The 24003-nt window shown below is 43.7% G+C and overlaps 2 protein-coding genes across 7 annotated transcripts in view; one reads left to right on the top strand and one right to left on the bottom strand.

The window, feature by feature from the left end:
• PMS1 (PMS1 homolog 1, mismatch repair system component) overlaps nucleotides 1-7154 on the bottom strand; it is a 53279-nt gene extending 46125 nt beyond the window's left edge. For 2 of the 5 annotated variants that reach the window (XM_081956111.1, XM_081956115.1), the window contains exons 1-3: nucleotides 6666-6773; nucleotides 6011-6097; nucleotides 2038-2193 (exon numbers count right to left, since the gene is read on the bottom strand). In XM_081956111.1, coding sequence (XP_081812237.1) covers nucleotides 2038-2169 — 132 coding nt within the window. In that variant the 5' untranslated portion in view covers nucleotides 2170-2193; nucleotides 6011-6097; nucleotides 6666-6773. Of the gene's footprint in view, nucleotides 1-2037; nucleotides 2194-6010; nucleotides 6098-6665; nucleotides 6818-7027 lie in introns of those variants that run through there. The other 3 variants (XM_081956114.1, XM_081956113.1, XM_081956112.1) reach the window with 3 other exon arrangements.
• Nucleotides 7136-20909, top strand: ORMDL1 (ORMDL sphingolipid biosynthesis regulator 1). Of its 2 annotated transcripts, none has more exons than XM_081956156.1 (4): nucleotides 7136-7253; nucleotides 9391-9580; nucleotides 11914-12065; nucleotides 20084-20909. In XM_081956156.1, the coding sequence occupies exons 2-4, from the start codon at nucleotides 9407-9409 to the stop codon at nucleotides 20217-20219; spliced, it is 462 nt and encodes a 153-aa protein (XP_081812282.1). In that variant the 5' UTR covers nucleotides 7136-7253; nucleotides 9391-9406; the 3' UTR covers nucleotides 20220-20909. The 2 variants fall into 2 exon arrangements, with proteins under 2 accessions (XP_081812282.1, XP_081812281.1); XM_081956155.1 differs by having other exon boundaries at nucleotides 7136-7265.
• The last annotated feature ends 3094 nt before the right edge of the window (nucleotides 20910-24003 follow it).

Here is a 24003-nt window from a genome sequence, read left to right as displayed (position 1 = left end):
CTCCGGATGACGAACCAGTCGCTTGCTTTCGTCATCGGGAGGCCGACAACATTTCTGCCTCCGCAGCTCCCGGGCGCGGATGGCCGGAGGTAGCCAGAATGGCGCCGAGGCAGTCCGGTGGACGAGTGACCGAAGATCTCGCTGCCTCGCTCGCTCGTTCGCCCACCGGACTGCTTCGGCGCCATTCTGGCTACCTCCGTCCATCCGCGCCCGGGAGCTGTGGAGGCAGAAATGTTGTCGGCGCCTCCGGATGACGAACCAGTCGCTTGCTTTCATCATCGGGAGGCCGATAACATTTCTGCCTCTGCAGCTCCCGGGCGCGGATGGACAAAGGTAGCCAGAATGGCGCCAAAGCAGTCCGGCGGGCGAACGAGCGAGCGAGCGAGCGAGGCAGCGAGATCTTCGGTCACTCGTCCACCGGACTGCCTCGGCGCCATTCTGGCTACCTCCGTCCATCCGCGCCCGGGAGCTGCAGAGGCAGAAATGTTATCGGCCTCCCGATGACGAAAGCAAGCGACTGGTTCGTCATCCGGAGGCGCCGACAACATTTCTGCCTCCACAGCTCCCGGGCGCGGATGGACGGAGGTAGCCAGAATGGCGCCGAGGCAGTCCGGTGGACGAGTGACCGAAGATCTCGCTGCCTCGCTCGCTCGTTCGCCCGCCGGACTGCTTCGGCGCCATTCTGGCTACCTCCATCCATCCGCGCCCGGGAGCTGTGGAGGCAGAAATGTTGTCGGCCTCCCAATGACGAAAGCAAGTGACTGGTTCGTCATCCGGAGGCGCCGACAACATTTCTGCCTCCGCAGCTCCCGGGCACGGCCGGCCGGATGTATATAATATTATATATATATAGTATATAATATTATATACTATTATTCCATGAAGAGAGGTGAGGCCCTGCCTCCCTTGCCTCCACTGACCGCACGTCACTGGTGGATAGACTTTACCATTGTTTCAACTGGGAAACTGTGAGCATTCTAGACCAAGCCATGTCTAAAACCGCTAGAGAATTCCTGAAAATGTGGCACTTGGTCAAATCAGCCATCAAAAGGCACATAAAGGTAAACATCTACATACCATTCAAAAGAGATAATCAAAAAGCCAAAAAGGATGAAAAAAAAAAATCAAAGCACTCGTCACCAGCAACAATCTTCAGATAAACAGAGATTATCACCAAGATTAACACTATACCAACAATCAAGAAGTAAACAATCCTCCATATAGGAACTACAACTCAAACAAGCTAACATTAAACAACAGCCTAATTAAGAACACTCTCACCAACACAGAAAGGGCGAAGTCACTAATATATATAAAGAAAAGCAAACTCCCTTCAAGGACTGTTGCTGATACCTAGTTTGGGGATGAAATGTCTGCAAGAAAACAACCAGCTCAAAGAGCACCAATAATCCCACACTATGATTATGTATTCTTAAAAATGAAACATGAAATCAATAGGAAGCCCTATATAATTATATGCTTTAAAATCAAGAATGTATTTGTTAAAATTAGTATTTGCAAAACTGCTAGGTCAGGAGTGTCAAACTCAAGGCCCACAGCAGTGGTGGGATACGACTGGTACGCCCTGGTATGGGCAACTGGTGCCTGCTGGGAGCACCAGGTACTGTTCCGGTACGGTGCTCTGGAGGGCCCACCCGCCCGTGCTCCTTACCTGTATTTGAGCTGTTCGGGGCTTCTGTGCATGCGCACAGAGCGTAATGAGCAGCTGGAGTGTAGCGGGCGGTAAGTAAGCATGTACGTGCTGTGCTGCATGCGGTCATGTGGTGGATGCCCAGCCCCGTTGCACCGTACCAGCTGCACTGGGATCTGGAACCCACCACTGGCCCACAGCCACATTTGGCCTGCGGGTTGCTTAGATCTGGCCCGCAGGGCTGCTCTGGAAACAGTAAAGAATCAGCCCGCGGTGCCTCTGCCACTGGTGAGAGCTACTCACATTTTTAGTCAGTTTTACTTTCCAAGGAAATATGGTCTTCTCACCCATACTTTCATCCCAATTTTAGTCTTAAAAAAACTTACCAACTTAACATCAATACTGGTTGCATTAGCGTCCAAAGAATTCTCTACCAGTTCTTTAACCACACTGACAACTGATACAATGACTTGTGAACTAGAAAGAAGTCGAATAGTTTCTGCTGGTAGTTGTTTCATGTTTCGGCTTTCAGGAACGGTTTTCTAAAAAAGATAAAATCACAATTTAAGAGAGTATGATACTGTCTTTTTTAATTGTTCTCTTCTGTACAGAGTTGAAGATAAAAGCATAGTGCTATGTCAAATTACTGAGCAATAATTTGGTGCATTTTGCTGCCATTTTGCTGAGGAAACCTTTCACATCTGGAATTTATATGAGCAGTTTGATGTACCTGGTACAGCATCTTGCCATGTTATTTCAGGCTCATTTCAGATTCTTCATTCTGAGAAAGTGGATAGGATGACCAATGGATTGACTTCTGCTACATGTAGTTTACACCTGTATCCTCCCTGGCTGTTTCTGCAAGCACGTGTCTGTATGAGACGGTCTGAATGTAGGAGGTGGTCAGCATCTCTTTGAGAAAAGGAGGTCACTGCTCTTGCTCACCAGAGGCAGTGGTGAGCATCCTCCTGAAGAGCCCTCCTTGGATTTAGCCAGTTTAGAAACTTTCACCTGTTTTCCAACATTCTCATTGTAGTAAGGGTGCTAAGTGGCAAGATTGCAACTGCAGCATTCCTTAACATGGTTTATGTAGGTTCTTTTAGTCAGGGTTCAGGCCTGAGTTATAGATGGAAATACACTGGTGACTGTGGTGTATGGCCTTCATCAAGACTTGGGTGGGGAAGTCTATTCCTCCTGGACTTTTTACATAACATGCTGGTTTTCAGTATCTTTGACCATGTTGTCCTGCTACTGATCATCTTTATGAATTGGGAGAAAAAGACACTGTTTTGTCCACAGAGTGCTGCAAATTTTCCAATCCTTCTCCCTGTTATTCAGCATCTACAGGAAGCATTTGGAGAATGACCTACTGATTTAGGGTGAGGAATGATGTAATACCCAATTACACAACTCTGTCCCAGGCAAAGGTGGGGATGCAGAAGCCCTGGCCAGGTTTCTGTAAGATTAAAGACGTGAATGAGAAGAAACAAGTTGAGACTGAATCTCTGCAACATATACATATTGCTTATATAGAAACCAGCAAATGTTTTGCCTCTCCTATGGAGGGAATTACTTGCCCTGAAGGAGATGGGAATCCTTCTAACCCGCAACTATAGGTAGAGACTATGGTTACTTGGGGTATCTGTCCAGTTTTGGCTGGTTTTCTTATTGCATTTCTTCCTGGAACATGGGGCCCTGCCAGGAGTTACCCATGTTCCTACAAACTCTAAAATTAACCTCAATATGTTCTACTTGAAACTGCCTTTGAAGAATGACTGAAAGCTTCAGTTGGTGTAGAATGCAGACACCTGATAGGTGAGTCACTGGTGCCATCTAACATAGTTTGTATGAGTTCCCTGGCCTTCCACATAGAAATAAAAATGCTGGTTTTAACTTGGGAGAACCGTTTATGGCTTGGCACCTAGATCATGCAAAACTGCTTCGCTTTAGGTAGCACCACCATCTCTTCAATTTGCAAGAACATGATGATTTTCTGTGTATGCGCCATAATTGTGGACCACTTTATCCATGGAGATGCAGATATACTCTATTTAGCAGTATCTTAATCAAAACGCAACTTTAATTATTATTTAAAGGTTGATTGCTTATATGGGTGGTAATTATATTTGTTTTACATTTTAGATTTTTGCATAAAGGTAAATGCAAGTTTAGACCATATCAACAAGAGCATAATTTTGGAATTATAGCAAGTTCATCTACTTTCATTACACTCAACTTCAGCTATGTTTAGTTTACTTTAAGAAGGATTTCCAGAAACTGGAATGGATCCAGCCAACAAGAACGCTCAGGGATTAGAAAGTTGTATGAAGACAGATTAAAGAAGTTAGTAAATTTAGCCTTGATTGGGGGATACTGCAGCAAAATATCTGAAATATATCCTCTTAGAAGATGATCAGGACTTATTCACTCAAAATTTTAAACTTTTTCATTGGCTTTCCATAATTGAAATCCAGTATTAGAAATTTACTTAAGTCTAGATAGCATCTAATGAAAACCTATATGTAAATTATAGCAGCACAATTGTGCAACAACAGTCAAAATTTTCTTTCAGAAGCCTGAAAACTGCAGACTCTCCTCATTGCAGAAAGAAAGCTACGCTCTTACATCATATGGTTTATCTTCAAAGGCATTACTTCAGCTTTTAAAGAGAAAGCATGGTAGAGGCTTAGAAGAATGTTTGGAAGGCCGGTCACCAGATTCAAGGCTAAATTGCAAATAGTATTCTTAAAGAGAATAGTAAATGCATTGTTTTAGTATCTGTTATTCAAAAGCTTAGCTTTAATGCTAAACCACAGTCCAGCATTTTAAGAACAACCTACTTAGGCTCATGGTTCACATGGAGCAGCTGGCCTTCTTTGGACTAATCTGCCTAGCTGATGATGCTACAAGCTGCCCCCATTTGCAAACCATTCACAGGAACTGAATTACCCTCCTGGTGATCTCCAGACACTGCTCATGTACAGAGCTTGCAACAAACATCATGCAGGCACTACAAACGAGAACCCCTCCAAGCTCTGGAAAGAATGGAGAAAGGTAAAGAAAACTGCTTGTGCCATATGGCATGAGAAGAGTGACTTCCCCTCTTGGCAGTCAAACAAACTACGTGAAGAAGCCGAGGGGAATATCAAGACTGGACTGACCAGCAAAACTTGCCACAATCAAAGAGGAGGAACAAATATATTGTATAAGGGCAAATGTACAGAAAGAAAGAGCAGGAGGAAGAGCTTCGTGAGGAAAAGGATGATTATAGGAACCTAATCTCTCCACACCCTGCAATTCCCTTAAACTCAGCATCTCATTATTTCCAGTTTTGTTTTTATGCCGGATTATGAAGTTCTTTGAATCAAAGTACTGATTTGAAGGCTTTAATCCAGATCTAGTATTTTCTGAGTGCAACACACAGCTGCTTTACTGACTAGCGTAGCATAATGTCTTCAAGGAATGTTTTCAAGTGATTCTTCTGAGAAGCAGATCCAAAGAAGATTCTCATCTATGAGTAAAGTATTTCCCTAAGTAGTTGGCATAGGCCTAATATATGATTTAGCTTGTTGTGCAAACGCATCCTAACGTAATCTACAGTATTGGTATTCAGCCTGTGCCATATGCTACCTAGATAGAGATACCTTTAAAAAATAGCTTGGGAACTGGTAAGATGTTAAACCAAAAGCAAATACAGGTCAATCCTTGACTTACAACAGTTCATTTAGTGACCGTTCAAAGTTGTAACAGCATTGAAAAAATAATTTATGATCATTTTTCACATTTACAACCATTGCAACGTCCCCCGTTTACATGATCAAAATTGGCAATTGGTTCGCATTTATGACAGTTGCTATGTTCTGTGGTTATGCGATCACCTTTTGTACCGTTATGACAAGCAAAGTCAATGGGGAAGCCAGGATTCACTTAACAATCAGATTACTAACAACTGCAATGGTTCACTTAACAACTGTGGCAAGAAGGTTTGTAAAATGGACCAAAACTCACTTAACAAACGTCTCACTTAGCAACATGAATTTTGGACTCAATTGCAGTCGTAAGTCAAGGACTACTTGTATATTGTACCTGCTACATTGCTATGATTTCTGTGGTTCAATTTAAAGTGCTGTCATAAACCTTCAAGCTACTCAAGGGACCATGTAGAACCACTGCAAGTTTCCTGCCCTCTTAGACCAGCATTATAAACCTTATTTGGGTAGTTATCTGTGCAAGAAACTAAACTGAGTATCATATGAAACATGCTTTTTTTCTGGTGGGGTTGAAACTTTGCTTCAGCTGATATTTTAAGAATCCAATTATCCCAGACTTTCAAGCAAGCTCCAAAATTTAAACAATTACCTTAATTTATGGTTGATTTAGGACTCTACTGAGGCCTATGGTGTGGTTGATAGTGGCTGGTTTCAGTTTTCTGTTTGCACCATGGTTCTGTTGTGATAAACACAAGATTATCATATTCTTTGAAGTATTCTTTGCTTTTTTAAATCAACTTAATTGGCTGAACTGGAAAAGCAATTAAAAAAATAAATAGCTGGAAACACTAAAAATCTGGCTCAGGTAGAACTCAGTTGGTAGTGAATGAACAGGCATGGGCATGCAGAAGAATGTTATTTTCTTGGCTAATAATAAAGGAATGGTTTGCTATTATGTTTCAGGGATGCCTTTTCAACTTCTCAGTCCAATTGAAACATCTGGCGTTTCCTATCTAAATAGTAACATCCACCTCTACTTATGCCTTTCAGGCTTAAAGTCACTTACTATGATAATGCTAAAAAAGGCAAAATATCTTTAAACAAGCACAATGAAGTCAAGGTTATTGCCAAATAGAGTAATATAGGTAGGAATACATGGAAATAAATCCCAGAGTTCAGCAAGGCCCTCTGTTTTTACTAGGCTTTTTGTTCAGCAACTGTGTTAACGCTTCTTTTATAACCACAACCTCTTCCAAACTGAGATTTACAGTGAATTTTGGATTAGTCCCAAACCAAAACGCAACCTGTAAGCAGCTCTGCCCACCATCTATTCCACCTCATCGCAGCAATGCATTCCCGGTCTGTAACTCGCCCAACGCCAAAGAAGCCAGGCAGCCATTCAAGAAAAAAAGCAAATTCAAACAACGGGTATAAATACACACGGCTTGCACCGAGCAAACCGGAGAGAGAGGGAAAGAATTCAGCCTCGGGGGTGGGGGGTGTTTTTGTTCCTTGCTCCGGCTGGGCGGGGGGGGGGGGGAGAGAGAAAGGCTCGCCTGAGCCACGTGACCTCCCCAGGCCTATCGCACCGGGGCACCCACGAAGAGCGAGCGAGGCCTGAAAATAAAGCTTTGCCAGAAAAAAAAGGACCGGCCGAAAGCCCTACTGTACTTCCTCCTCCGGAGCGGTCAAAGGACTCTGGACGCCTCTCTTTTTCCGCCTCCTTCGGTACCTCGGTGCCCCAGCTTTCCCCGCCGCGTGCGCGCCTGATAAAGGGCGGGGCTAACCAGTGGCCCAAACTCCTCCCTCCCTTTTGCTTTACAGTGGAACACTTCAGAAGAAACCAGCGAAGGTTTGGGAAGCGGGCGGCTCGGCGCGGGATTGTTTCCCCGGTTAGCGAAAAGGTGCAGTAGAAAAAACGGGAGGCGGGAGGTGTGGGGTTCTTTCTGGGCAGTTGTGGACTACGGCCGGGTTCCTGGGCTAGTGCAACTGGTGTGCGTGGCGGGCGGCGGAAGGTGTGTTGCAGCGCAGGGACCAGCTGAAGACAAAGCGGTTGCGCTTGGATGGGGAAACAATGCCGTAGCTCGGCACCCTTGACGCGCAGACAGTCGGGCCTCTCTGCTTTCTGCTCGCCCCGAAGCAATAATAATAAATAAATAATAATTAATAATAATAACAATAAATAAGGAAGCAACATTGCTATCGGGTTTTTAAAAGCATGATTTAAGCTTCCGTTTGCCCGATTTCGCTTGCTTGGCGTTTTCCGAAAAGAGCGTGTGTGTGATATATATATGCCTTGTGGTGCTGGATTGTGCAGGAGGTGCAAAGAAATGAACGTGGACCATCTGAGACATCTGCTAATTTGTAATTTCTGACACAGGGGTCTTTTGTTTAGTTGTTAGGAGACCTTTCTAACCAGCGGCACAAAGAAAGAGCTGCTTTCTGATTTATCTATTCAATGGACTAAAGGTTAAATTCCATCTTAATTTTAACGCGGATTTTAAAAAAAAACTGTTGGGAGAGCTGTGTAGATTGCATCCAAATAATAAATATATATTGCTTAGAAAATTAAGGTCAAGTGATACACCTAAATTAATTAAAGAGGAAGGATATTTGCTGTTCACTTATTTTAGATTATCCTTGATTGTATACGTATCTCTCTAGTTGAATCCTGAACATACGGTATATGTTTTAGGTCTCTAATTGTGCACAGATTGTGCTGATCTTACCGTGACTGAATTACTGAACATGACTAATTTTCAAATAGTTGTAGGGTGAATTTTAGTGTAAATCTTGTGTATGTGGGTATGTGATTTATGTGTTATTCTTGTTTGCCTTGTGCATCATATTCCTTTAAAATATGATTTTTCTTTGTATTGGATGCTCATGTTAAAACATTCTAAATTGGTCCAATAGGATGGATATGAGGGTGTGTACCTACCACAGAGATAGGACTAGTTGAATAGCTTATGTTGCCTTCAGAAGTCAAAGAATATTCCTTAAGTTATCTGCTTGTAACCAGAATGATAAAAAAATACTATTTTCAAATAAAACAGGCAATGGAATCTTAACTGCCAATGTATTCAACCTAAGTGTATGTATGAGAGATGGTAGACAGGAGACAGGTAAGAAAATGAAATACATGTCAACTCATGAAAATATCTGGGTTGACTTGCAGTCAGTTGGTCAAAGCTGATGTAACTTTTCATATACAATTTTGGGGAACAGCTCTTCCCCCCCTTCTGCAATAGGTAACAGATCTAGCAATTGTTATTGACATGTAAGATGATATTTTCTACCCATAAAATTTTCTGTAAATAACTTTCCATTAAGCTGATTTAAAATAAGCAGTCTCTCTATTTTCAGATTGATGTCTAGGATTTGTTAATTGCTTTTTAGTGGTTTGTGCACCCAGTTATAAGTATTCCCGAATAAGAATTGGTTGTGTTTTTTTTTTAAACTTGAACAAATTCCTCTAGTATAGGAAAAAATAAATAAATGGAAAATTCTTTATTCTGTGGAAGGCTCTAAAAATGAGATTGTATTGATTGCAATTATATAAATGTCACTTGTATTAATTTTTTGATTGATATTTTTATTGCTATTTAGATTATGGGTGTCCAAACTTTTGGCTTGCCTAGGCCTCATTGAGTGAAGGGGAATTGTCATGAGCTGCATATAAAATATATAATACAAATGACATAATAATGTTAAAAGTATATGATCGCATGGGGCTTTGTTACCAGCTGTATATGATCTTATGGGGCTTTGTTATTAGCTTCCAGGCTGATAAGCAGTTGGGCACTGCTTTAGATTTTTTTTAAAAAAAAGTTAAATTGTTTCAAATTGTCTTACAGTGACTAATGTTGCTGGAACACAACATTTCAAATACTTTGTACTGTTAATAGGTAGGATGCTGAGTTATTCTTATGCAGCAGTTGATGACCTCTCCCAGTCTGACAGTGGTATGACTAACCCGGAAAAGCATACCTTACGATGCACATTTTCTTTTCCAATATTACTTTTCAGAATTAAAGCAAAAAAGATGAACGTTGGGGTTGCTCACAGTGAAGTCAATCCCAACACGAGGGTCATGAACAGTCGAGGAATGTGGCTCACATACACTCTTGGAGTTGGTTTGCTTCATATTGTCTTGCTCAGCATTCCTTTCTTCAGTGTTCCAGTGGCTTGGACCTTAACCAATATTATTCATAATTTGGTGAGCATCCTAAACTGCAGAATGCATATATCTGTCCATCTTAAGCAACTCTGGGTAGTTCCCAATTATAATAATCATTATGTTATAATAATTCTACAATTGCATGGTTGGTTGCACTGTCAACCAGATGTTTATATTGGATTTGGCATTTTTATCTACATATTGATTCCTTCCCAAGGACTGGGAAGGACCCGGGGTAGGCAGATGTGGTTTGATGGTATTAAAGATAATTGTTGAAGGAAGGAAGCTGTTCCAATTAAAGCTGCCATTTGCAATTGACTGATGTTGATTTTGTCAATGCTGATGGTATTCAAATGGTGCGTCGGATGTTTTGGAATTGCAGCCCAGGCGCCTATTAATATTGGTATTATCTTTGATTTCTTTTGTTATAATTATCATTTTAATGGTATACAATCATAATTATTAGAATAGATTGCATTCAAAAGAAACAATAGAACAAAACTAAGAAAACAAACTAGAGCACATTCCATCCAGCAGCCAGTACACAGCTAGAGGTCAACACCAGAAAAGTCAGTCGGGAAATAATAATTAAGGAACTGCCATGGAGGAAACCACACCACCAAAAACTGGCAGGACAAGCTATTCTATATAAACAGGCAGCAAATCCCACATTCACTTGATGATATTTATTTATTTTATTCATTCAATTTCTATAGGAGCCCAACTCAACCAAGTGATTCTTATATAGTTGGGTAGTGAAACATCTGCAAGCAAACAAGTAAGCTCAAAGAGCACCAAGAACTCCACAGTTCAATCCTGACCTGTATAGGTAGTCCGCAAATTATGTCCAAAATTGAGCCCAGAATTTCCATTCTTAAGCAAGACAGTTGTTTAGTGAGGTTTGCCCCATTTTACAACCTTTCTTGCCACAGTTGTTAAGTGAATCACTGCAGTCGTTAAGTTAGTAAGACAGTTGTAAAGTGAATCTGGCTTCCCCATTGATTGTGCTTGTCAGGAGGTCACAAAAGATGATCGCACGATCCCAGGACACTGCAACCGTCATAAATACGAACCAGTTGCCAAGCATCTGAATTTTGATCACGTAACTGAGATAGTCTGCAATGGTTGTAAGTGTGACAAACAGTCATAAGTCACTTTTTTCAGTGCTATTGTAGGTTCGAATGGTCACTAAATGAAGGGTTGTAAGTAGAGGATGACCTGTACCTAATATTACACTGTTATCTTCTAATTACAAGAGACCCACTTAGGTGTAGTGGCTAAGGTACTTGGGCTACAAATCAAGTATGAGTTTCAGTCCATCTGAAATAAGGTGACTTGGGCCAGTGACACTTTCTCAGCTCAAAGCTACCTTACACAGCTGTTATAAGGAAAACAGGAGAAGGGAGTCTACTTTGTGTTAGAAAAATTAAAGGTGGGATATAAATTTAAGAAATAAAATTATAGGAGTAGAAAGTTAATCAGATTTCCATTCTCAGTTATCAGTAGAAAATTTCCTGATGATTAAAGCATGAGTTTTGACCAAATGACCTGTTTTGGATTAAAATAGGATGGAGAGCCTATTAGGATGTTGTTTATCTACAGTTCCCAGTAGTCATAATACTAATATTAGGTAGTCATAATACAAATATCAGAATTAATGTCCATGTGAAAGATATTCATCTGTTGCAATCCTGTTGCATCTAGAAAGCCTTAAGTTTTCCACTCCTGAATTAGTGTATGAAACTTGGCACAAACATGCACCATATACTTAAGCATATATTTAATCATATTTCTCTGGCATTGGACCAATGGTACACAAATAATGAATGATTGGCAATTGTTTTAAAGTGAGGGGAGAAGCATATCTCTTAAAGTTTAAGTAGGTAACTACCCTGTAATGCCCCATTGTCTCTACATTTGATTGTGAAATCAGTCACTATATTTCAACTCTTTTTGTCACAGATTGAGTTTGAAAACTGTTCTCTCTCTGTATTTTCAGAAAACAGATGTACAAGTTCACATAAGCTTTGTTAGTCTTATGAAATCAAAACCAAGAATCATTGGCTTCATAGGATTTGTGTAGAGTTATTGCCTTATTTTCTAGCTTTAATGAAACAAGTTGCTAGGGTGGAGTAGAAGTAACTGAAATCTGGGCCAGAATAAAATGTCTAATTGGATTAATCTTTCTGTGGGCAACTTCATCTTAGTATTCTTGTTCAAATATTTATTAATCTAATGACAAATCACAGAACATATTTTAAAAGTCTGGTGCTTAATATTTCAGATCCTTCACTCAGATTTCATGTATAGTTAATAATGAAGCATGGCTAACTTTGGCTTTTGTTTTGGATGGGTTTGTTTGGCCTTTGCAGGGAATGTATGTATTTTTGCATGCAGTAAAAGGAACACCTTTTGAAACGCCTGACCAAGGTAAAGCAAGATTGCTGACACACTGGGAACAGCTGGATTATGGCGTACAGTTTACATCTTCACGAAAATTCTTCACAATCTCTCCGATAATTTTGTAAGTTTTGAAAATACTACACTGACTGTTCTAGCACTCTGCAGATTTAAAACAAATCTTTTATTTGGTGTGGCATTAATATTGCAGTGAGCGAATCAGTATCTAAACCCTGCAAATTATTTAGAATCAATACGTTCTATTATTCATGTATCTCTGAATTGGTATGCTTTTAAAAGGAAGAAAAATATGTTTCTGTAAACAGTACTTTGGAATTTTTATAATGGAAGTGTCAGTTTCATGCACAGTAATTTGCAGAGATATACAGAGAAGTACTTTATATTGCAGAATTGAAATAAGTAGGGTTTTTTTAACTGGCATTCATTCAAAACAAATATGACATTTCAAAAATAGTTTGCAGTTGTCTGTTGAATTCAAAATGCCACCGCCTAACCTTTCATTATTTTACAAATAAGATTTCTCCAATTAACTAAAACTTAATATAAATAATCAATGTTACATGTCTCAAATCAATGCTTTAAAAATAATAATTTTGCAACATTCCAGATACTGTATAGATATCTTTCAGCTAAGGTTCCTTAGTTATTATGCTATTTTCAAATAAATTTTCCCAGTATGACTTTCTGAAAAATCATATAAAAGAACAGCTTAATAGTGTTTGGTTGTTGGATACTGTTTTCAGTCATTCCGTCTTTTAGGCTGCACATAGATTCTTGCCTGTAAATATGCTTTTGTTATATTGTTTTTAAATACCAAAATAAGACAGTACACTCCTGCACTATCAAAGATTTAATGCTAAGATATTAACCTGACATCTTTGCTGGCTGCGATCGAGTCAGTGTTCTAGAAACAAATCATGTCCAGATCTTTTTGTTTTACATTTTTCTTTATATCCTAAAGTCTGTTACTATCAAACCTAGATGCCTGTAAATATGAGAATGCTTGCATGGTGAAATAGCCTGGTTGTTGGCTATGGTTATTATCATGAAATAAATTTTCTGTGGGGATAAGCATACAATTATTAGTAAAATATTCTTAAAATTGCAATCTGTACTCCAAAACTGCACCAGGTTATTTATTTTGTTTTATTTTCATACTACTCGGTCTCCAGTGGAGCTCTTGCAATTCACTGCATAAAATATTAGGAGTCAATTACCAACCTGTTTTCTCGAAGTACATTTCAATGCTGCAATTAAAACAGAAACTCTGAACTCTTTTGCTTCTTTCATAGAACATATATACTGTAGACTATACAGCCCTAGCATTTCATGAACATAGCTTTCTGCTGGGTGGGGCCAAAGCGAGCCAAAGATATCCAAAGCCTAGATAAGGGACAGAAGTGAAAAATCAAGGGACATTGGCAGCTACTAGGGAGAGAATAAAGGAAAGGTACTAAGAAAATGGAACAGGTGGGGTGAAAGGATTTGTTTGCAGAAGAGTGAGCTGTGACACACCTCAGTGCCTCAGCACTTCAACATTTGTTCTGCCTGGTGCAATCCAAAACATTCCATATTTTCCAGTAGAGTGGAGGGAGGGGTCACTGAAGGGTTATTACAGCCTGATTGGTCCATTTGACTGAGAGAAAACTTCTTAACCTTCGGCTTCTCCCGTTGGCTCCCAGTTTCCTCTCAGTCAACAAGGTCCAAAAGACTCAAATTTGGTTCCCAGTGATTGTGAGTACTATATTTAGAAAAATTAATTGGTTCAATTGGACACTTTAAATCAAACAAATTGCTTCGTAAAATAGAGCTGGCCCAATAGGACAAGCTATCGCAGTCCTAAATAGGCAGGGAAAGCAGCGCGGAGCAAAGCTCTTCCCACCTTACTCCCTGCGGGCTCTTTTCCCCCCCGACTGATTCCTGGTGACTCGGGCGTGCCGGGGGGCTTGCAGCTCATTTATCCTCCCCCGAAACATTTCCTTGCCTTGAAGCCGCAGCGCCGGCGGCCCTTTGCCGCGCGTGAAGACCGGCAGTCATTAAACGAGACCGCGCAGTCTCTACCGAGTCGGCGGTGCCCTCGGCGGCGGCGCGTGAACGAGACCGGAGCGCCAGCGGCTCTTGCCGGGCGTGAAGACCGGCGGAAGTAGCTAAAGGGCCGAGATCACTTGCCTTTTTAAACGGCGAGCCCTACAAGGTGCGGGGGAGGCAAGCGGCAGGCTCGGGCGCCATTTTAAACGGCCGCTCGAGAAGAAGACCAGCAAGCCTCAGCGGCGGCCATTTTGGACACGTGTTGGGCCTAGCCCTTCCACCCTCTACCGAGCCTCCGTCATTATTCAAAGCTCAAGTTGAGAGTTTCTCCCAGCAAGAGGCTTCTAGCTGCGACTGCTTCTTCTTCTATAATCATCAGAGCACGTGAGTGGGGCGATGGCAGCGAGATCTGAGGCAGTTCAAACCGCAACTCCCCAGGCCCAGGAAGATAAGTCAGGCCCCACTGCCCCAGCCAGGCCTCGTGTTTCTAGGCCTTCTGCGGAGGATCGCCCCTCCAGAGCCCTACAAAGGGATGAGCTTAGGCGTTCCAGGGCAATCGAGAAAGCGATTGAGAGGGCAGAAAAGAAGAAGGTCAGGGATCCCAGACCTAGATCTAGATCTCCCAGACCTGAGGCTCATAGTCATTCCCCTTCTGTCAACAGGGGGTTCAGACCTTCCTCTCCCTCTTCCTCTTCATCCAGATCTGTTAGGAGTGAAAAACGGGGGGCTTCTCCCCCTCCCCCAACTTCCCCTGGGACAGGGGGCTTGGATAGAAATGATCCTTTAGAGGGCCCCTCTGCAGGCCCCTCCCGTAGTAGGAGATCCCACAGGGATTCAATTCCTCATGACTATGATTCTGATTATGACGAGGAGGATCTAGAACACCTCCCTGAAAATCTAAAAAGATTAATTTCTGCAGCCATTTCCAGGGGAATAGCTCAAAGAGACAGACCTTCCCGGCATAATAGGATTACTCCGTTCAGCAGGGCCAGGTCTAGGAATTCTTCCCCCTCCCTCATGAGCGAGGTCTCTTCTAGGGGGGAGGCCGGTCGTCAAGACGACTGGGGTTTCTCTGAGGAAGAGGATGCGGCCACTGATCAGCCCACCTCTTCTAACTTATTCATTCAGGCCATGTTTAAACCCCTACTGAAGAAGGCTAGGAGAACCACCAAGGTGGGCACAGGGGACCCCACAGTGCCCCCGCCCAGGGACCCAGACATGGTGATGTTCTCAAACACGGCCACCAACAAGGAGGAGATCCCTGCTCCTCCTCTGTTCTTGGAGGTGGCCACCAGTCAGTGGGCCCGACCTTCGAATTTTTCCCCTCCTGGCAGCAATGATAGGCGGGCTTATAATATGGAGAAGGCCTTTTTACAGGCAATTCAACTTCCGGCTATAGACCAACCCATAGCTGCCCTGGTCTCATCCTCCCCGGTGGTCTCCGGGGATGCTGCGGACAAACTTAAGCCGGAGGATAAGAGGGCGGAGCTTACCCTGCGGAAAAATTATAAGGCTTCCGCTTGGGCAATGCGGGCGGCGGCTGCCGCCTCGTATTTTAATCGCACAACAGTGATGTGGCTCCGCCAACTCCAGGATCGTATCCCGATCCAGGATGATCGAATCCATCAAGATCTGACCAAAATTATGGCGGCCTGCCAGTATTCGGCCGACGCGACCTTGGATGCCATGCGTTTTGGCTCCAGCGCCTTGGCCACCTCTGTGGCCTCACGCCGGCTCCTTTGGCTTAGAAATTGGCAGATCGATAATAAAGCCAAATGGGATTTGATAGCTGCCCCCTTCACGGGTCCAAATTTGTTTGGGTCTGCCCTAGACCCAATTCTAGTGGAGAATAAGGAAAAGAAAAAGGTAATGCCTACTTCCACTAAGAAATCCGAGACACGCAGTCACCCATATCGCAGGCCTCCTTTCAGAAACTATGACAGGGACCAGGAGTCCCGTTTCCAACAGTACAGGCAGGATAGGCCATTCAATAGGCAAGGCTTCCAAGACCGCTCCAGATACCAGTCTCAGTCCAAGCGGCCTTTTCGCGGGGGGGGCGGCCGCCCCTTCCGCAGAGGGAAATGACTCAAATCCGAGTCATCCCATAGGCGGCCGCCTGGCATTATATGCGGACAAGTGGGACTAGATTACAACAGACGGTTGGGTCCGGGCGACCATTCGCCACGGCCTAAGGTTAGAGTTCCTCTCCTATCCCCCGAGGCGCTTCAAAGTTTTCTCCCCATCCCGGGATCCGGAACGCCGTCATCTCATGGACCTCGCCGTTTCACACCTTCTGGAAATCAGAGCGGTGGAGGTCGTTCCGGAAACGGAGAGGGGGCGGGGCTACTATTCAAATCTATTTGTAGTCCCGAAGGCCTCGGGGGGTTGGAGGGCTATTCTCGACCTGAAGCGCCTGAATCAGTATCTAGTTTACAGGCGCTTCAAGATGGCCTCCCTAAAATCAATCTTGCAGGGCATTCGAAAGGGGGATTACATGGCCTCGGTAGACCTGACGGAGGCCTACCTACACATCCCCATCCTTCGGTCTCACCGTCAATTTCTGAGATTTTCCCACAAAGGCAGACACTATCAGTACCGGGCCCTGCCATTCGGCCTGGCCTCGGCCCCTCGGACGTTCACCAAAGTCCTGGCGGCACTGGCCGCTTACCTGAGATCCATCCCAGTCAGGCTCCAGTGTTACCTGGACGACGTCTTAGTGCAGGCAGGGTCTCTTCCCAGGGCCAGGGCAGACCTCCAGCTGACCATCCAATGGCTCCAGACACTAGGCTTCTCAGTGAATTTCCCCAAGAGCCATCTATCCCCATCCAGACAGATTCTGCACCTAGGGACAGTGATAGATTCCCAGTCGGGGTGGGTCCGCCTGTCCCCAGACCGCTTAGACAGTCTGACGCAGTTGATCAGGTCAATCAGGACAAAAAGGTCCGTTTCCACCCTGACATTATCACGACTCCTGGGGAAGATGGTATCCTGCATAGGGATAGTTCCCTGGGCCCGCCTGCATCTGCGTCCCCTTCAGTGGGCCTTAATACCAGCCCAAAGGAGAATGATGAGCAACTCTCTACGACCGCTTCGCTTAACGTCGGAAGTGAGACGCTCGCTCAAGTGGTGGATGTCCCCAGCATTGCGACAGGGGGCCTCTATTTGGGAGCCGGAGAGAGTACAAGTCACGACGGACGCGAGCCTTTACGGCTGGGGGGCCGTGATGGGGTCCGACATGGCCCAGGGACGTTGGACTGCCTCGGACCTCAGACACAATATAAATTGGCTCGAACTCAAGGCCGCGAGACTGGCCCTCCAGACTTTCAACCGCCAGCTACAGGGGCGACATGTCCTACTACTTACGGACAATGTAGCGACAAAAGCTCATGTAAATCGGCAAGGCGGGACTCACTCCCGAGCCCTCTGGCGGGAGGCACAGACATTAGGCCTATGGGCGGAGAGACACTTGGCCTCCATTGCGGCAGAACATATTGCGGGGACGTCCAATCACCAGGCAGACTGGTTGAGCCGGGCGACTCTGGACAACGGCGAGTGGCAGCTAGATCCAGAGTTGTTTCGAAAGATCTGTCTCAGGTTCGGCAACCCCCTTGTGGACCTGTTTGCCTCCCCCAGCAACACGCAGCTGCCGAGATTTTTCACCAGATTCAAGACCCCAGCTGCAGAAGGAGCGGATGCTCTCAGGACCCGGTGGCCTCCGGGTCTCCTCTACGCCTTCCCTCCCCTTCCCCTCATTCCCAGAACCATTCGGAAGGTAGTCACAGAGAGGGCTTCCGTCATTCTGTTAGCCCCATATTGGCCGAGGAGACCATGGTTTGCGGACCTGGTCCAGCTCTCGGTCGTAGATCCCTGGAGAATTCCACCGGAAGAGGTAGTCTTGTATCAGGGGGTCTTAGTTCACCCAGAGCCGCAGTGGCTGCATCTGACCGCGTGGCTCTTGAGAGGGGATTGCTGAAACGGAGGAAGCTGTCATCGGGGGTCATAGCCACCTTAGAGGCAGCTAGGAAACCGTCCACAGTGAGGATCTATAACGCCACCTGGTCGGCCTTCGCGAAGTGGTGTAACCCCAGGGGGGTGGATCCAGCCAGGGCCACGGTTCCAGACGTTCTAGAATTTCTTCAAAAAGGATTAGAGGATGGGTTGTCCCATAATACCCTCAGGCGACAGGTAGCGGCCCTATCCACTATATTGGGAGGGGAGGGTCCCTCTACCCTCTCTCGCTCTCCGTTGGTGAAGAGGTTCCTTAAAGGGGCGGCCAACATCCGTCCGCCTCCGGTCCATAGGTTCCCTACATGGGACCTTACCATCGTCCTGAAGGCACTGACGGGGTCTCCCTTTGAACCGCTCAGGTCGGTTCACATGCGCCTCCTATCACTGAAGGTAGTATTTTTAGTGGCCATTACATCGGCCAGGCGTATCTCTGAGCTGGGGGCCCTTTCTGTTAGAAGCGACCTTTGCATGATCCACCAGGATAGGGTGGTATTGCGTTTAGATCCTTCGTTCATACCGAAGGTCAATACTCTTTTTCATAGGGCCCAGGAAATTGTCCTACCAAATTTTTGCCCCAATCCAACAAGGGAGAGAGAACAGGCGTGGCATCGGTTGGATGTACGCAGGGCCCTCCGTATTTATCTGAAACGGACGGAAGGCATTCGTAAGACCGAGGCGTTGTTTGTCTCGTTTCACCCAGGTTCCCTAGGCAATAAGGTCTCGTCTTCAACTATTGGGAGGTGGATCAGGTTGGCCATCGTTGAGGCCTATGGAGCCTCAGGCAAATCTCCCCCGTCGGGGATTACGGCTCACTCTACTCGTAGTGCGGCCTCCTCAGCGGCCTGGGCCACAAGGGCGCCCTTCGAGGACATCTGTCGCGCGGCCACCTGGGCCTCCCCTACTCCTTTCATAAGACACTACCGCCTGGACGCTTATGCCTCGGCTGAGGCATCCTTTGGGCGGAGGGTTCTCCAGCGGGTGGTGGCCGATCCTCCCCCTGAGACCCAGTCTCCCCTCCCTGGGACGTAGCGTGGGTATGTCCCTTCAGTGACCCCTCCCTCCACTCTACTGGAAAAAGAACGTTGGTCTTACCTGAACGTTTTTTTCGGGAGAGTGGAGGGAGGGGTCACTCTCCCTCCCTAGTTAGATAAGACAGGGTCTGGGAGGGGTAGGATCGGGTGGCCCGGGGCGGCTTTCCCTTGTCTTCTTACATCATGCAGACGCTGACCTGACATCGCGGAAACTGGGAGCCAACGGGAGAAGCCGAAGGTTAAGAAGTTTTCTCTCAGTCAAATGGACCAATCAGGCTGTAATAACCCTTCAGTGGCCCCTCCCTCCACTCTCCCGAAAAAAACGTTCAGGTAAGACCAACGTTCTTTTTGAGTGATTTTACCAAACTTTGGCAGAACCACTGGAATTTAGTGGTTTGATTGGGGTTGAAAACAACACCTTTCTCATTTTTTGTACACGCCTCAAAATATATTGCCACCAAAATGGGCAAATTGACTAATCCTTGCTCTAATACAAGCAACTAAGTGCAGGTAGTCCTCAACTTACAACCACAGTTGAGCCCAAAATTTGTGTTGCTAAGTGAGACAGTTGTTAAATAAGTTTTGCTGAATTTTATGAGCTTTCTTGCCACAATTGTTAAATGAATCACTACCATTGTTAAGATAGTAAGATGGTTATTAAGTGAATCTTGCTTCCCCATTGACTTTGCTTGCCAGAAGGTCACAAAAGGAGATCGTATCACTCCCAAGACATTGCAACTACCATCATAAATATGAACCAGTTGCCCACCATCCAAATTTTGATAATGTGACCTTGAGGATGCGGCAATGGTTGTAAGTGTGAGAAACAGGCATAAATCACTTTTTGCAGTGCTGTTGTAACATTGAACAGTCACTGAATGGTTGTAAATAAGCAAGGTTATTCCTAATCAGAGATGAAATTATTACTTATTACGTATTACTCAAATAAAAATATGTTTTTCTTTATTTCAAAATAACATATTTTGCTCTTCTTTACATTTTAACTTTTTATTCATGCTGATATTCTGTTTCTTTTTTTTTCTTTTCAATGCAGGTATTTCTTGGCAAGCTTCTACACCAAATACGACCCAACACATTTCATTCTGAACACCTCTTCTCTCTTGAGCGTGCTTATTCCTAAACTGCCACAACTGCATGGAGTTAGGATTTTTGGAATCAACAAATATTAAGCAGGAGATGGGCAGTGTGAGCATTCTGATCAAAATAAGCCCTGGTTTGATCCTAGTCCTTGACAGAAGGAACAACAGCCTGTACTATGTATTATTAGATAAGTTTCACATATCTTTGAAGACTCTAGTGCAAAGATGCTGATGCTGTTCTTTACAGGAGAATCAGAGACCATCAGAAGATCTACTGATCTTATAGACACATCTTTGGAGCACAGGTTTTTGTAAATAGCTGGGCAGGCCTAGCTCTCCTAAGGTAAACAGTGTGGACTGGAAATAGGCTGGAGTAACAAGAAGTGAAAAGGGATACGAATAATTGTATTGACTCATAGTTGTAATCTTTTACAAGTCAGCAACAATAAGGAAGGAGGGGAGGGAATAGCGCAATTCTTTGTTTTCCAGACTTCAATCAGTTATCATTTGGGGTCATTTGTTTGGCTACTTTTAGGGCACGATTTTCTACCCAGCTTGAGGTGTTATAAAGTTAATGAGTTGCTGTGATTTTCATGCCTTATCTATCCATGAGTCTTTTAATCAAGAGTGAATTTTCCAGTTTGAGATCTTTGAACTCTGGGGAATGTCATGTCAACTTTTCAGGGGTTTTATAAAGAATTAAATTAATTGATATCATACAACTTGTTTTCCAGTAGGTGGTTATTCTCATTCCACTGTATCTGAAAAAAACTTTCCTCATAAACAAAAGAAAATTCCTAATGTCAGAAACTAGCAGAAGCTACTAAATAAACTGGAATCTCTAATGTATTAGTTCACAATGAGAACTGTAATATGTTAGTAAAATTCTAGGAAAGGTAGTAATTCTGAACACAAGTTTTATGTGACAAGAATTTCAAACATCAAGCAGAGCATAACTTCTCATTGTGGAGCAGATTTGAAGATTTGGAAGAAATACTTTGGGCCTCATAGAAATCTTCATTTTCTTCACTTCACTTCATTTTACAGCAACCTGAATATTCGAAAGCAAGACTTTAAAAAAATGCCTCTGTTTTATGGAATCCGCTAATTAAATTTAATGTGACGTATAAGTGATCCATATGGGAGCAATATAGAAGGATGGACAACTTTCACAGATTATGGAGAAATACTGTGCTTGACTGAGTTCTGCTAAGGCTTTTTCCGGATTGTTTTCAAAGCATGCACAATCCAATCACTGTTTCCGCATCGGAAGGAACTTAGTAGGAATTCAATAGAGAGTTGTGTTTTATATCTAGCATTGTAGGTTTTGGAGCCTTTTAAGATCCTAGTTTCGGAAATGTTCAATCTTGCCTAATGTTGACAGCAGAAAAATAATGGGTTATTGAACATGATTAAACTAACCAGTAGTAGCTCTGCTTAGCTGCTTCTCTACCCACAAAGACCCTTGAAATTAGTGCAGTGGTGATTATGCCCTCCAAGTAAGAACTGGCTTCTTTCAGGTAATTACAGTTTCTCCCTGATCTTGCTTCTTGAAAAATATCTTTTTGAAATATTCATGTTTTATAATAATAAACTGAATGACTTTGAACTGATCATATGTATGAGTCACTGTAAGTATAGTTCACTGTGATAACAACACTCTGTACAAATTGCTGTTAAACTCTGTAAATAGAATTAGTGATAATGTAGGAATTGTATTTTATTAATTGTATGCAGAACTGAGTAAAAAGCCTTTTCAATAGTTACATAAGACATTGATGTGGTAGGTCCGACCCCCTGTCTACGGTAGTACCCGATTTCTATGCTTTACTTCAATTAAAATAACGTGTCCTGAAAAAAAATTGAATTTATTTTAAAATCGAATGATGAATTAATCATTTTATTCAATGAGATATTAAAGCAGGTTATTCAGCATGTAAGAAATACATCTAATCATGCTTGCCTCTTACAGGAGCTATGTATCTGAAATGCAGTTCCTTGCCTCTCATTTATTTTTGTTCCAAGCTCTGAATAATGAAATACTTTCTCAGTAAAAACTGAATTCTGCTAGCTCAAATTTAGCACTTATTGGGGTGATTGGATTATTACATAGCTGTGCATAATATAACTCCACTGAAGGTCTACTTATTTTTGGGTGACTTGCAATACCAAAGAACTAAAATTATCATGGAATCCATACCAGAGTTCTCCAGATATTGTTGAAGATGTTCATTAGGACTACAGTACCTAGTGCAGGGGTGTCAAGTTGGCGGCCCGCGGGCCGGATGCGTCACATGGAGGCCACGCCTACCCCAGCTCCACGAAGGGAAAAACATCACAAAATGTCATGTGATGGCAACATGATGTTACGGGTTTGACACCCGTGACTTAGTGCATCCCCTAGTACCGGGATGGCGAACCTATGGCACACGTGCCACAGGTGGCACACAGAGTAATTTGTCAGGACACGCAAGTGACTTCCGGTTTGCTCGTTGGGTCCTTTTTAGTCCTCCAGAGGCTTCAGGGAAGCGTCCTGAAGGTCCCTGAAGCCTCCGGGGAGGGGGAGGCTGTTTTCGCCCTCCCCAGGCTCCTATAAAGCCTCTGGAGCTTGGGGAGGGTGAAAAAAGCATGCAAAAGAAGGGGAGTGCCTCTCATACAGGGTTCGCTGTTGCATTATGGGTGTGGCACACCCACGCACGACCCCCCTGCCTCCCCCCCTTATGGCACGCGAGCCAAAAAAGGTTCACCATCACTGCCCTAGTATGTCATACCAGGACCTTGTGTTCTCTTTTACCCCATTGATACATCCTACTAATAGAACATTTTTATTAAGCTTGCTACGAAAATTCTGTCCTTTAGGCCAGGGTTCCCCAACTCCTGTAAAGGCTGTGGCTTGTTCAGAACCAGGCCACACAGGTGGCAGATGCATGCAGACACGCGCACAAAGCTCCCCTTGCACGAGTGGTAGCCACTTTCCCTTGTACACGAACCTTGTGTGAGTGGCAGCACTCTTGCGTTTGAGCGCAAAGTTCCCATCATTCATGTGTCCACCAGTCACAAATGTAGCTGCGCATGCTTGCATGCATCCACATGCCATTCACAAGGAACTCCCTTGCCCCCACCTCCCACGAGCAGCCAAGCCAGAAAGATTGGGGACCATTGCTTTAGACCATTATTTTACCTATAACTGAAACATGTCCAGACTCATAGCTCTTAACCAGTAATAACATAGTAAATCATCATATAATATTTAGATGTTTTAAAATATAGTCCTTTCTTGGATTAAAGGAATCATTGTTTTGAAGAATTTCCCACATTTTCTAGCTAACTTCTTAATAATTCCATAAATTTGCTTCAAGGTCCAGTCAGTGTCCCCACAGTCATGTAATCAAAATTCAAGAACTTGGCTACTAGAATATTTAGAATGGTTCTAATATCTTGGTGTAATGTGATCATAATTTCTGATGAATGCTTCTGACAAGCCAAGTCTATAAGGGATACCAGATTTGCTTGACTGCAGCGAAAAAGTCCAAAAATTGAATGTGAAATTACGTAATATTTGCATCACTTAGTGACAGAGGTTTCAGTTATGGCCGTAAGTTGAGGGCTATCTATAATATCTATCAATTATATCTGCAGCAGAAAAAACAATTTGGACATCAGATTTTAGCACAAGTGTGGACAATAATTCTAAAATAGTTTCATGTATAGTTGGTAGACATCAACAAAATTAAATTGTTATATTTTGAATAAAATATGAATATGAACCACCTTTGGTGGGAAGGTAACAGCATTCCGTGCGCCTTCAGCATTTAGTCATGCTGGCCACATGACCAGAGACGTCTTTGGACAGTGCTGGCTCTTAGGTTTTGAA

This window comes from Natrix helvetica (assembly GCF_964273705.1).
Source record: "Natrix helvetica genome assembly, chromosome: 1".
Taxonomy (NCBI): domain Eukaryota; kingdom Metazoa; phylum Chordata; class Lepidosauria; order Squamata; family Natricidae; genus Natrix; species Natrix helvetica.
Note: the sequence above shows the minus strand (reverse complement) of the source record. Positions and strands in the feature narration are given on the sequence as shown.